The 13731-nt window shown below is 32.2% G+C and overlaps 7 protein-coding genes across 7 annotated transcripts; 3 read left to right on the top strand and 4 right to left on the bottom strand.

Annotated features, from left to right (window-relative positions):
* Positions 1-576: 576 nt before the first annotated feature.
* Positions 577-3678, top strand: cubi_03073 (uncharacterized protein; the record flags this gene model as incomplete). Its single annotated transcript, XM_029020086.1, has 1 exon — positions 577-3678. One exon carries the CDS (start codon positions 577-579, stop codon positions 3676-3678), a length of 3102 nt encoding a protein of 1033 aa, XP_028876087.1.
* Positions 3679-4113: 435 nt separating this feature from the next.
* Positions 4114-6789, bottom strand: cubi_03072 (uncharacterized protein; the record flags this gene model as incomplete). Its single annotated transcript, XM_029020085.1, has 1 exon — positions 4114-6789. One exon carries the CDS (start codon positions 6787-6789, stop codon positions 4114-4116), a length of 2676 nt encoding a protein of 891 aa, XP_028876086.1.
* A 260-nt stretch (positions 6790-7049) lies between these two features.
* Positions 7050-8168, bottom strand: cubi_03071 (rhoptry protein; the record flags this gene model as incomplete). The annotated part of the gene is made up of 1 exon (XM_029020084.1): positions 7050-8168. The coding sequence occupies one exon, from the start codon at positions 8166-8168 to the stop codon at positions 7050-7052; it is 1119 nt and encodes a 372-aa protein (XP_028876085.1).
* Positions 8169-8650: 482 nt separating this feature from the next.
* Positions 8651-9143, top strand: cubi_03070 (uncharacterized protein; the record flags this gene model as incomplete). Its single annotated transcript, XM_029020083.1, has 3 exons — positions 8651-8681; positions 8728-8836; positions 8879-9143. The coding sequence occupies 3 exons, from the start codon at positions 8651-8653 to the stop codon at positions 9141-9143; spliced, it is 405 nt and encodes a 134-aa protein (XP_028876084.1).
* Positions 9144-9207: 64 nt separating this feature from the next.
* Positions 9208-10986, bottom strand: cubi_03069 (PX and WD40 domain-containing protein; the record flags this gene model as incomplete). The annotated part of the gene is made up of 1 exon (XM_029020082.1): positions 9208-10986. One exon carries the CDS (start codon positions 10984-10986, stop codon positions 9208-9210), a length of 1779 nt encoding a protein of 592 aa, XP_028876083.1.
* Positions 10987-11894: 908 nt separating this feature from the next.
* cubi_03068 (small nuclear ribonucleoprotein) lies at positions 11895-12190 on the top strand (the record flags this gene model as incomplete). Its single annotated transcript, XM_029020081.1, has 2 exons — positions 11895-11958; positions 12012-12190. 2 exons carry the CDS (start codon positions 11895-11897, stop codon positions 12188-12190), a joined length of 243 nt encoding a protein of 80 aa, XP_028876082.1.
* A 152-nt stretch (positions 12191-12342) lies between these two features.
* Positions 12343-13614, bottom strand: cubi_03067 (pleiotropic regulator 1; the record flags this gene model as incomplete). Its single annotated transcript, XM_029020080.1, has 1 exon — positions 12343-13614. One exon carries the CDS (start codon positions 13612-13614, stop codon positions 12343-12345), a length of 1272 nt encoding a protein of 423 aa, XP_028876081.1.
* Positions 13615-13731: the final 117 nt, after the last annotated feature.

The raw sequence follows: 13731 nt of genomic DNA, 5'->3' as shown, positions 1-13731 counted from the left end.
ACCACTACTACTACCACTACTACTACTACTACTACTACTACTACCACTACCACTACCACAACAACTAAAACTACAACGACAACTAAAACTACAACAACAACAAAGACAACAACCACAACAACAACTAAGGCAACAACCACAACAACAACAAAAGGCACGGCTACCGGTGAAACCACAACCACAACAAAGACTACAACAGCTGGTGAAACTACAACTACAACAAAGTCTACAACAGCTGGAGAAACTACAACTACAACAAAGTCTACAACAGCTGGCGAAACTACAACTACAACAAAGGCTACAACTACTACAACAAAAGCTACGACTACTACCACAACAAAAGCTACGACTACTACCACAACAAAGACTACAACTACCACAACAACTCTTAACCCATTAATCACAACTACAACTCCAAAACCAACAACTACAACTACAACAAAATGCCCAGGTAAACCACCAATAGCCACAACAACTACAACATTGAAACCAGTAGTAACAACAACAACAACAAAAGCAACGACTACTACTACTACCAAGGTAACAACAACCACAACAACCACAAAGAGAACTGAAATGACAACAACCACAACAAAAAAACCTGATGTTGGTGATGTTGAAATCACTCCAATCCCAATTGAGAAAGCGTTAGATAAGTTCACAAAAATGGATTACGACTACAATAGTGGTTTGTTATTGGGCCCTGATGGTGAGCCAATTCCAGGTTCACAAGCAGGACAAATTGCGGACACAACAAATTTGTTCCCAGTTCAAACCCACAAAGGCACTGGATTACCAATTGATCCAATGGTTGGTCTTCCATTCGATCCAAAATCAGGTAATTTAGTACACCCATACACCAATCAAACAATGTCTGGTCTATCAGTATCTTATCTCGCTGCTAAGAACTTAACAGTTGAAACTGATGATATATATGGTTTACCAATTGATACACTCACTGGTTACCCATTAGATCCAGTCAGTTTAATTCCATTCAACCCAGAAACAGGTGAATTGTTCGACCCGACGACAGATAAAATCATAAATGGAACAGTTGCAGGTATCGTTTCCGGAATCTCTGGAAATCAATCATTATCTGAAAATTCAACTAATATTGACCCAGCAACAAAAATGATCATTGGTGAATTTGGTGGATTGGTTAACCCAACAACAAAAACAATGATTCCAGGTTCCTTAGGCCCATCAGAACAAACTCCCTTCTCTGTTGAGATTGAAGATGGTGGTATTATTCCTCCAGAAGTAGCAGCAGCAAATGCTGACAGATACAAGTTATCTATTCCTACAAGCGTACCAGATTCAGTTCCAGAGAAAGATCAAAAGCTTGATTCTATTTCTGAATTGATGTATGATATTGAGTCAGGTAGACTTATTGGCCAGATATCAAAAAGACCAATTCCAGGTTCAATTGCTGGTGACTTGAACCCAGTAATGAAGACACCAGTACAAACTGATCATTCAACCGGTAAGCCAATCGACCCAACAACCGGTCTACCATTCAATCCACCAACTGGTAATTTAATTAACCCAACAAACAACAATACTATGGATTCTTCATTTGCTGGTGCATATAAATATGCAATGTCAAATGGAATTAAAACAGATAACGTCTATGGTTTACCAATTGATGAACTAACTGGTCTCCCGAAGGATCCAGTTTCTAATATTCCATTCAATACAACAACTGGTGAATTGGTTGACCCATCAACAGGAAATCCAATTGAAAATTCTACCGCTGGTGTTATTAGTGGAAAACCAGGTTACCCACCAATTGTTTCTGAAGATGGTACATCGTATGATCCATCTACCGGCTTACCAATAGATAAAAATAATCAATTGATTAACCCAGAAACAAACAGCACTATTTCGTCCTCAACTTCAGGTACAACAAAACCAAAACCAGGAGTTCCAGTTGGCAGTGGTGGTATAATATCTGAGGAAGAAGCAAAGGATCAAGCTGATAAGGGCAAGGACGGATTGATAGTTCCACCAACCAGCTCTATTAATAAGGATCCAGTTACAAATACTCAATATAGTAACTCAACTGGTAATATTATTGACCCAGAGACAGGAACAACTATTCCAGGTTCACTCCCAGGTGCTCTTAACTATCCATCATTCAACACTCCACAACAAACCGATAAGTTGACAGGAAAACCAGTTGATACAGTTACAGGTTTGCCTTACGATCCATCTTCAGGAGAAATTATCAACCCAGGTACTAAATTGCCAATTCCAGGATCAGTTGCTGGTGATGAAGTTCTTACTGGAGTTCTAAACATTACAACAGATGAAGCAACAGGTTTACCAATTGATAGCCAAACTGGTCTCCCAAGAGATCCAGTATCAGGACTCCCACAACTTCCAAATGGTACTTTGGTTGACCCATCAAATAAGAAACCAATCCCAGGCTCTCACTCTGGATATATCAATGGTACATCTGGCGAGCCATCTACTGAAAAGGATCCAAGTACTGGTAAACCAATTGATCCAAATACAGGTCTGCCATTTGATGAATCTTCAGGTAATTTAATTAACCCAGAAACAGGAGACAAGATTGAAGGGTCTCACTCCGGTACATTGATGCCACCAAATGGTGTTCCACAGGGTGAAAATGGTGGTATTATGACACCAGAACAGATCTTGGATGCATTGAATAAATTACCATCCAATGGAGAAGTCAATATTTCACCAAAACCAGGTTCAGATGCTATTGAAGATAAACCAACAAATACTTGGTGGAATAGGAACACAGGACAGATCTACAAAGCCAATGGAGAGAAGACTATCCCAGGTTCTGCTGCCTCAATAATACATACCGTTTTTGGAACACCAACTCAAACTGATCCAACTACAGGGTATCCATCTGATCCATCAACTGGTTTGCCATTTATTCCAGGATTTAACATGCTTGTAGACCCACAAACTGGAGAGCAAATGAAAGGATCTGTTTCATATGCTTCATTGTATGCTAAGCAAAAGAATATTGTTACAGATAGCGCTTATGGTCTTCCAGTTGATCCAAAGACTGGTTTCCCGATTGATCCAATCAGTGGAGTTCCATTTGCTAGGAACGGTGAATTAGTTGACAGAGTCTCTGGTAAATACTACAGTGGATCGGTTGCTGGATTTATTTCTGGTAAAGCTGGTACACAATCAAAATCATCTGATGATCAAGGAAATCCAATTGATCCATCAACAAATATGCCTTATGATAGCAAGTCTGGTAAATTGATTGATCCAGAAACTAATGTTGCTATTGAAGGTTCTACTGCTGGTGTATTTGCAAAAGCACCAAGTACTGCGGCACCAAATAAAGGTGGTATCATTCCAGAATCAGTTGCAGCTGAAGCAGCAAAGAGCCACTTCAAGAATAATATTGAAGATGGAAAGGAAGAAGAAGTTCCACCACCAGAATCATCAAATAACATTGCAATTCAGGCTGCCGGTGGTGCTTCTGCTGCTGTAGGTCTCGTAGCTGCTGGTGTTGGTGCATGGTATGCAAGCAGAAACAGACGACAAGATGGAGAAGACGATGACGATTATGCAGATGGATTCGAAGCAGAATATGAAGAAGAGGAGGAAGAAGAGGGTGATGAAGCTGCAAATGAAACCGTTGTTACAATTGAACGTGATTCATCATTCTGGAATGAGTCTTAAGAATAATTAAATAATTTCCCTAATTCAAAATTTCCTACCATTAAAATAATGGTTTTCTTAACAGATATGACTACTAACAACCACTACATTTCCTATTAATATAATGAGAGATTTACAAACGCATTAAGAGTACTGCTATTATTGGAAAAAACCGAATATGATAATAATTATTAAATCATTATCATAATTTCTAAGAGAAAAAACACATTATCTCTCTATATTAGGAATAATCCAACCATATAATATCCCAATTATTATGTAAATGATTATTTCGAAAATTGAGTAGTTAAATAGAGATAGGATTTGTATATTGCTGCTAATAATGTAATGCTAATTAAAAAGTTGTTTGGATATTTTTATTTATATTTATATACACTAAGGTGATTTGAGTTTGCCTATCTATTCTAATCGTAACGCTTTTTTCTTCACAATATCCTAATTTTTGTTTTCTACTAATATATTTACGTCATCTTTTCTCATTTTGATACATTTCTCTAAAATGTTAACTTTCTTTTTCAGTAAATTGTTCTTTTCTTGTGAGTCGTTAATTTTTTCAATAAAGGTGCAAAATATATCATCCATCATAATACAAATCTCAGAATTAAATTTGGTTGATTCATGACGTTTTAGTTCATTGTATTTATTTTCTTTTAAAATTTTAATTCTATTCATAAGGTATTCTTTTATATTTTTAATTTCACTTTCTTGCTTAGTATTTTGGCTTGTTAAATTTGGTAATTCCAGGTTATTAGTTTTTTTTGACAAAGCTTCATTTTTTGCTTTAATGTCTTTTAAACTATTCTCTAGCTCATCTATATATTCATACAATTCATTTACAGATGTATTTTTATTCGCTTTGTTCAATTCGAATTCTTTTTTTAGCTCGTATAACTCCAGCTCCGATTTGGATAATTGATTAACAGTTGAAGTATGAATTTGATCAATTTCACTGTACTTATTTGTTAATTTCTCATGCTCTTTTTGTAATTGATTATATTTAGAGCTCAGTTCAGCTACAAGAATTTCTAAATTCACGCTCTTAGTATTAAGTTCTTGATAAAGGTCTTCAATGTCTTTCTTTTCTTTTAATAGACGATCTCTCTCAATGACTAGCTGAGTATTCAATAAATCCTTTTTAATGTTTTTGTTACAGATTTCATTTTGAAGTCGTGACTTCACCGACTCATAGTCCTCTTTAAGCTTTGATTTTTCTTCTCTCTCAATGAATAACTCTTTTTGTAATTGTTCAACTACTGATTTGAGTGGAAATTTTTCATCACTTTTCTCCTTTAGTTGATTATAAAGAGCCTTTACATCGGCCAAATATCTTTTTTTAGTTTCCTGCAAAAGATCAATCATTCTTCGATTTCCACTTTCCAAATTGAAAATTCTAGTTTCATATTCTTGCAGCTTCTTTTTATTAAAAGCTAGATTAACGGAATTTGACCTCATTGAATTAGTACTATTGCTTTCAAGCTTATTGCTTAGAAAGTTGGATGGCAGTTTTGAATCAGATTTTTCTGAATTTGTAGTCTTCAAAGCTTTCATCTTTCCTTCACCTTTACGTAAAAATGCGTGTTTTTGAGGCTTTTTAGTAATTATTGAAGAGATTGTTGGTTTCTGATAAGATGGCTGAGCATCGTTGGCTTTTAAATCCTCAAGAATAGCATATTCTCTAGATTCATTATGAATATGATCTCCATCCCGATCGCTTGCTTCAAATGTTGTGTTACTAGGGAAAATACTATTAGATATTTCTGGAGAGCTAATGGTTTTCATAGATGTTGATTTATTAGTGTTTAGATTAATGTCTTCACCAACTTTATTGCATACAATCAGGTTCTCAGCAAAAGTATTATTTTCATCATTAAGAGCTTCAGCTAAACATTCAATCTTATTATCGCCTCTTATTTCTGCCACATTTCCTGTTTCAATAATGGCTTTTTCAGGTTCTCCTGCATCACTAGTCGGACTATTATCAAACATATTTTGTAAAATATTTATAATTAGACATCTTCCATTTGCACTTGCAAAAAATAACTTTGTGTCGCCTTTAGGACGAATTATAATGTCATTTTTTTCCTCATTAATCTGGGTTTTATCTCTAAACCAAATGGTATCATCTGAAAATACTGCACATATATGGCCAAATAACCAATGAAAAGATTTAAAAAAATTGTAATTATCAGAATATTTAGCCATTGAAATAGTTTTTTCATTGAAGTTATAAATAAATATGTGTGAGAAGTAATTCAAATTACTCGAATCGTTTGATTGCTCAATTTCACAGTCAAATATGATTCCCAATGCAGACATATCATTCATGACAGAAGCAGTAACGATTTTAAAGTTGCATTTTTCATTAATACAAGTGTGGCTTTGACATATTGTATCGGTTTCGATTTTTTGGGTAAAACTTTGATTTATAGCAGAATGAGAGCCATCCTCACTATTTAAAAACCAATAGTGAACAGTGTTGTTTTCACATAAGCATAAAGAGAGGTTTTTTCCTGCCTGTATTTCAATAATTTTCTCCGGAATATTCACTTTAGTAACTTCTATTTCAGAATCAAAAATTTCTTTAAACTCTGAGTATTCGGGCAATTTGACACAATAGAGATCATTGTTTGAGAGCAATACCAAAACATGGTTTGTCCCACTCTTTATTTTTTCAATGGGGAACTCCCAATTACATAAAGTTTTTGGGTTTGCAAGTGATTTAGGATTTAGTTCATTGTATTTAATGCTTTCAGGACTAAAGATCCAAATATATAAGTTATTGTTTTCAGTTGTACATGAAATATGGTTATAACCGCACGATAAGCTACGAACATATTCATCAACAGATGTTATTGCAATAGGGTTAATCTTAATATCATTTCTTCCAGTTATGGTTCCTGGCCATGGCCAACAATACAAGTATCCCTGGTCAGTAATAAATCCAGCAAAGGTCTCACTAGACGAAAGGTCAACAATGTTTACATTGCAAATGAATGCCAATGGCTGAGGTGACGTATTTACTGTCTTATCTGAATTTTTAAGAAATTCCTCATGCCAGACATAAAATGCTTTATTATATAAAGTTTGAGTAGATTCGGTATCTGCTTTCATATCATAGAACAATCATCATATTATTATTAAGAGTTATTGAAATACTTTTACGAGAGTCTTCACACCTTTAAAACCAAAATTTTTTATGTCTTATAATAATGCATGTGGCCATGGATTTCCCGCCAATAATAAAAAGATTGCATTTTATACTATTTAAATCATTTATAAATTTTTTGAGAAAAAAAACGGAGTTAGAAAGGGACAATATATTATAATATAAAAGGAAATAGAATTCGCAATACTATGCTCACAAATATATCTTAAGTTATAAAATTGATTTCATCTTTGATTTCTTGAAGCATTGGACTTGAAAGACCTTCCGATTTTTCAAGTATTTCTATCATATTTTTTATTTTAGATAACTTCTTTCTATGTATTTCATTTAGCCGCTTTAACTTAAATTCAAGTATCTGTATTTGATCACATAAACTAACATTAATTTGTTTGACATTTTCATTCCTTAATTCGTTGTCACAAAAGTGATTGTCTATATAGAAATTGGTATTTGAAGATAAAGCAGTTATTAGATGAATAAGTTGTTGTCTTTCTTTTTTTACGTACTCTATTTCACTATTTATTTCTTTGTGGGAATTAAGGTGATCTATGGTAGTTTTTAGTTGTTTGATTTCGTTTACATTAATTGTATCTTCATTAGTTAACGATGAAGCAAATTCTTTCAATTTTGCAATAGATAGACATAAATTATCCAATTTTTCAAAGATTATGTTATTGAAATTTTCTAGTTTTAGATAGTTTGTAATAGAGTTAACTTGATGATTTTTTTTATTTCTTAATTGATTTACTAGGTTTTCCAAACTTGAATTAATAGTTTTAAGTTCATTTTGCTTTGCAATACTAAGCTCATAGTTTTTTACTAAATTCAATTCTTTCATTTTTGCCTCATTAAGCTGAAGTTTCATTTGTTGTAACTCATCGTGCTTTTGGTAAATTATTTTATAAAGCTGTTCTCTACTTAGTTCTCTACTTAAATTAGCATAAGATTCTATCTGGAACTCGCAATTTGGAACATTTTTTTCAACAAAACTGTCTAAAAAAATATTATTTGTTAACTTATTGTTGAAAATTTCATCTTTATTTTTGGAGTTTAACTCATGAGATTCGTTAGTAGTGGTTCGTTTGAATGCAGTTCTATTGTTATCTGGCCCTTCACTAATATTAGAATTTGATCTATTAATATTCAATTTTACTTTGATTGGAGCAAATTCCGATGAAATAGAGTTATTCTCATCCTTTATATTAATAAAAGATTCATTTGATGAGTTCGGATAGGCGCATGATAAACCGGATATTATTTCACTGGACGCAACTCTTGAGTTTTGATTCGTACCAAAACAATTTCTAGGGCTTAGTGGATACATTACTCATTACTATATCACAGCAAATTTCAGTTCTATATTAAATCTCAAATTAAGTTATTAATGGAAATGATTAATAATATTATGGTTATTATTAGGTGTGTCACACAAGACCCATTACTATTTACGTATGGTCTAAAATACATTTTATATTCGTTTGAAAAATGTGATATTTAGAAAGTGGGGAACATGTTAGCAGAGTAAAAGTCGGTTATTCTCAAATCTAAAGAAAGCTGAGACAATTATGGTTGAATTGTTTTTATTCTCAAATTTTCAGTTAGGATTATCTACTTAAAATTGCGTCTATTATTAATTTTATCTATAAATTAATACATGCGGAAGTGTGGCGCCACTTGTTGCCGCCTTCCATATCAAAACATTTATGGGGGAATTGAAAATATTGTAAGTGAGAAATAAAAGCTGTATGTATTTTTATAGTATTTAAGGGACTAAGATTCACTGATAAGGATTTAAACGCGTGAATTATGAGTTCACTGAAAGAAAAGGTTCAATTTGGTAAGTTTTGAAGCAAATACTTTTTCTCATTAACTACTTCATTCAGATAAAAGAGCAGCCGAGGCTCTAAGCATTAGAGCAAAGTATCCAAATAGAATACCGGTAATTTGCGAAAGATCTTCAAGAAGTGATCTTCCTGAAATTGAAAAGAAAAAGTAAGTTCTCGTATCTATTACGAATATAATGACAAAGTTTAGGTTTTTGGTCCCAATGAACATGCTGGTTGGCGAATTTAAGTATATAATTCACAAGCACATTACCCAATCTTCGAATACTCAGAATAGCGGTATTAAAATACCCGTACCATATGAGAAAACTATATATTTATTTGTGAACAATACAATACCCAAGGCCGGGTCATTAATGCAAGAAGTATACGAACAATACGTTTCAGATGACGGGTTCCTATATGTAGAATACAGCTCAGAGAATGCATTTGGTGGATATTCTTCCGTAGTCTAGAAGGTAAAAAGTAGAAGAAAGGTAATTTGACTATATAAAAACTGATCATTTTTAGTGATTACAACTATCTAAATGCCGAACTTAGATCATCATCACTACTATCGCTTAATTCTATAGACCTCAGATTCTCTAAAGAATGAATTTTTTCACTTTCTATTTTTTTCTCTTCAAAATATTGTTCACTTGTCGCTTCTTTATCTTCTTTAAAATAAAAGGTCTGATTCTCAGGTAAATTACAGATCCTCCAAAAAATAACTCTTCCATCTTCACTGGCCGTTAATAATTTTATGTTTTGATTAGAAAATTGACCAATTTTTAATATGTCGTCTGGGATAATTGATATATAGTTGATTTTACCTGCGTGAACTGCATATGAAAATAGCAAAACTGGAGGAGTCAATTTTTCATTAATGTTAAGCTTAAATAATGAAAGAACGTCAGTACCACCAACAAATAGATATTCATCTTCATAAATATAAAGTGAGCTAATTGTACCAATATCCATATCTGAAAAGAAATTTGTATCAATACTCCTTATAGGCTGATTATCACTAATTATACAAGCAACATGTTTAGGGTTTACTTCCATCCCAAAAATCTTGATAACATTTGTGTAAGCAACTATTAGGAGCTTTTTACTTGCTATAATCGACGTAATAGGATATTTGCAATCGATTTGGGGGTTTATATTTGTAATTAGGTATGGTGGCTGACTAGTCATATCTAATACTAGTAGCTGGCCCGATGATGAACCAAAAAAGCCCAATTTCCCAAATTCATTTTCTAAATAACATGAAGTTATTCTGGAACCATTTATGCGTTTATTCAAGTTCCCACCAGAAATAATTTTCATCTGTTCAAAACAAAATAGACGGATACTATTGTCTATTCCAACTGAAAGTGTGTATTTGTGCTTAATATTGTTATCAATTAAAAATGGCGAGTAAACAAAAGCAATAGGAGAACCATGAAGCTGTATTTTGGTTGGCTTAATGCATTCATTTAACACAAGAGGACTATTGTTTCCAGAGACTATTCTGGATCTTAGTTGAGAAAGTACACCTTCAAATACATCTATGGTACCTAGTTCTGAAAAAATACAAATAGTATCTTTTTTTGTAATAGACACGATATTCTTACATTTGTGCGGAAAACCAGAGTATACTAAGCAACCAAATTTCGAAGAATCAATTGTTTCAGAGTTAGACAAATTGTGAAAAGCGTTAGTAATTGTATCGTGATCTATACTTATTGAAGGATAAGAAATACTTTTTGAGGAGTAGGGCTGCAGACACCACACAAAAATAAAACCAGTTTCTTCTGAATCTATTATACTCCAAACTTTACCCAATCTTGAAAGAGAAGAATTCTCTTGGTGTGAAACAAACAATAATGGTGCAGATATTAAATCTGAATCACTAATAAATACTCCACTAACTGATTGTCTGATTGATGCAATATCTGCCAATGCTTGAATATTCACAAGTTTTTTCATAAATAAAGGTTTGCTTTCAGAAGTCGGAAGCTCCAAAAAATTCATAAATAAGGGAGAAAGCAATACATCGTGCCTTAAAATTAAGCTTGAGAGATATGATTGTAGCCCTTTCATCCGCCCATTGATAAAGTTCATATCTTGATTCTTTGTAAATAATGTTTTAGGAGGAAGAGAGGGGAGTAAACCTAGTCCCCTTTCAATCAGTAAGCTTTGGAGTAATACAAATTCGCTAAATCGCTTTTGAATCTCATATTTACTGTTCTGGCCGCAAACTGAAATCCTATATACAACCTTTCCATCAACAGTTTTCCAGCCAATTATTTTTGTGGAGATACCAAATTCATTCATTTTTCATTTTTTTATTATATTTGAAATATAAGGCGTACAATTCTGTTACATAATCAACTTTTAAGCTATATTTTTATATTTTAAATTTTAATTTTTTTGTGCATTTATATTAAAATCCTTTAAAATCAAAATTGATTGTGTGCGGGGGGGGGCAAAACACATATTTTATCTTCAAAAGCCTTTTTTCAGTATTTTGACCGCTTCTGGCTTTGAAACATTATTTCTCAAAGTTTTTCTATATTAGTTATTTAAGCCCACACTAATTCACATGTTTTCTAAAGTTATAGTTTACGTATAACTGTATAATTTTCCTGTCTATTATTGTTGCATTTATTAATCCCAATGATATCAACTGGCTTTAAAAACTTAATAACCATTGGCTGGTTTTCTAGCTTTCTTTTTTTTTTTTTTATCACTAAGTAATACTATTATTACTAGTTTTCCTGAAAAATGATTCTATGAATAATATATGGTTTTTTAATTAAGCGTTAAATAACAATTTATTGTCAACCAAATTATAATTAATCATTTGAGTTCCGAAGGTAAAAATATTTATTAGATTATTGAATTTAATTGTATCGGCTTAAATAGTGAAATTAACAAAATAATTTTCTTAAGTGATTCATAATTAAGTATTTTAGTTTTATAAATTTAGGTTTTAAAAATAGAAAAACATTTTTCAGTCGTAAAAAAGCTGTAAACTTGATTATTTTTGACAGAGTTATAGAGTAACTATTTAGATTGAGTACTCCAGAAAAAAAATGAAAGAATTATTATTATCCGTCAAATAAACATTTTTTAAATTATTAAAATATATTACCGCAAAAAAAATTACAATATAAGAGATTGTACCTTGTCATAATAAAGAAAAAATACATATTTGTTTTTACAAATATTTTTATAGAAAAATGGCCATTTTTAAATCTGGTTCACCTGCAGATCTTAGAAAGTTTATTGACAAGCAATTATACAGTAAGTTATGATTTAAACATTTGTTTTTTTAACATAAAAATAATAATTTTTAGTTACACTAAATGGGAATCGTCATATTATTGGTAATTTACGTGGCTACGATAATTTCATGAATTTGGTACTTGAAAATACAACTGAAGTATCTGATACAACTAAACGAAGCATCGGGACTACCGTTATTAGAGGGAATTCAGTAATTATGTGGGAATGCATTGATAAGGTCAAACTGTGAAAAAAAGAAGAAAAAAGAAAATAAGTCAAAATGATATAAAACCTATATAAGATAATTAATATTTGAATCTTAAACTAAACAATAATTAGAATTAATTTATATTTAGCCAAAAAAAAATAAAATAATTATATCGCAAATAGTTAATAATTCACTTATATTAATTCATCGCCTTTTAAATTCCAGATTTTGATCGTTTTATCGCATTCTGCTGTAATTAGAATAGATTCCATCTTATCAAACCTACAGTCTAAAATTGCATTTTCTGCTTCAACAGAGCCTGGTTGTATGTTGCTTTGTATCGTATCATATAAAGTACCCGTCTCATAATCCCAAAAATGAAGCTGTCCATTGTCACACCCTGCAAGTACAATAGAATTGTTTTCTTGAGATTTGATTGCTATAGTATTAATGATTGATTGGGATGATGAAAGATCTTTTAAATAAGTTGAATCCTCTCCTTCCCAAACCTTAATGCAGTCCGCACCTGCTGATAGAAAAGAATAATGAATAGGATGCTTAGCTAAAGCACGAATAGGCTTTATGTGACGTGTAAGAGTATCTCTCAGTTTACCACCAACAATATCCCATGTTCTTATGGTCCTGTCATAGCTTCCAGTTATCAATTGAGGTTCTATGGACTGCATCAATATTGAGGATACTGCTGCTTTATGATTCTTAAACAAATGTATTGACTCTCTCGTTCGAATATCCCAAAGCACAACGCTTCCATCCCTTGATCCTGTAGCCACAATATTCAGACGTGGGTGAATATCTAAGCAATATATTCCAGAAGAGTGTCTTGCGTAATTTCTGACTATTCGATTTTGCTCAAGGTCCCAACACTTCATTGTTTTATCTTCACTACAACTAAATAAAAAAGGATGTCTTTCACTAAATAAAACTTTTCTAACAGCAGCAACATGACCCGTTAAAGTTAGCTTCAGTATTCCAGAACTAAGATCCCAAAATTTAATTAGTTTATCAGAACTTCCAGAAACAAAAAAGTTGTTGCTTGGATCAACATCAATTGATCTTACCCATCCTTTGTGGCCACTAATCACCTTATTCAATTTAAATTTTGGTGTCCATTCAATTCTATTATTCCTTTCCATGTAATTACTAGTATTGGAAATGTTTAATTCATCTCTAAGCTTCTTTTTATATAATGGTGTTTGACTATGTTCATATAAATTTAAATAATTACTTTTGCGTTCAGCTTTGTAAACACTCAAAGCGTTGTTGGAGACAGGTTTAGTAACCCTATTGATATCTCTAGGTTTATAGTATTCATAATGAGCTTTCATAAGTTTATTGATATTACCATCTTGCTTTGAAAAACTGCTTCTTATGTACCCTTGTTCTGATGAAAAGAAATTTAGTCTATTTAGTACAACTTCTTGGAAAGATTCTGCCATGCTTAGCATTGGGAATTTATTTTGATGAAAGTTTTTAATTAGATTGCTGCTGGGACTTCATCAAAATTGTGGCCATTATTTTTGCTATCAATTATTTGGTTTATTTTTTGGCTCAAAAAATAATAT

This window comes from Cryptosporidium ubiquitum, assembly GCF_001865345.1.
Source record: "Cryptosporidium ubiquitum isolate 39726 chromosome Unknown contig_18, whole genome shotgun sequence".
Lineage (NCBI taxonomy): Eukaryota > Apicomplexa > Conoidasida > Eucoccidiorida > Cryptosporidiidae > Cryptosporidium > Cryptosporidium ubiquitum.
This window is presented reverse-complemented; position numbering and strand designations above follow the sequence as displayed.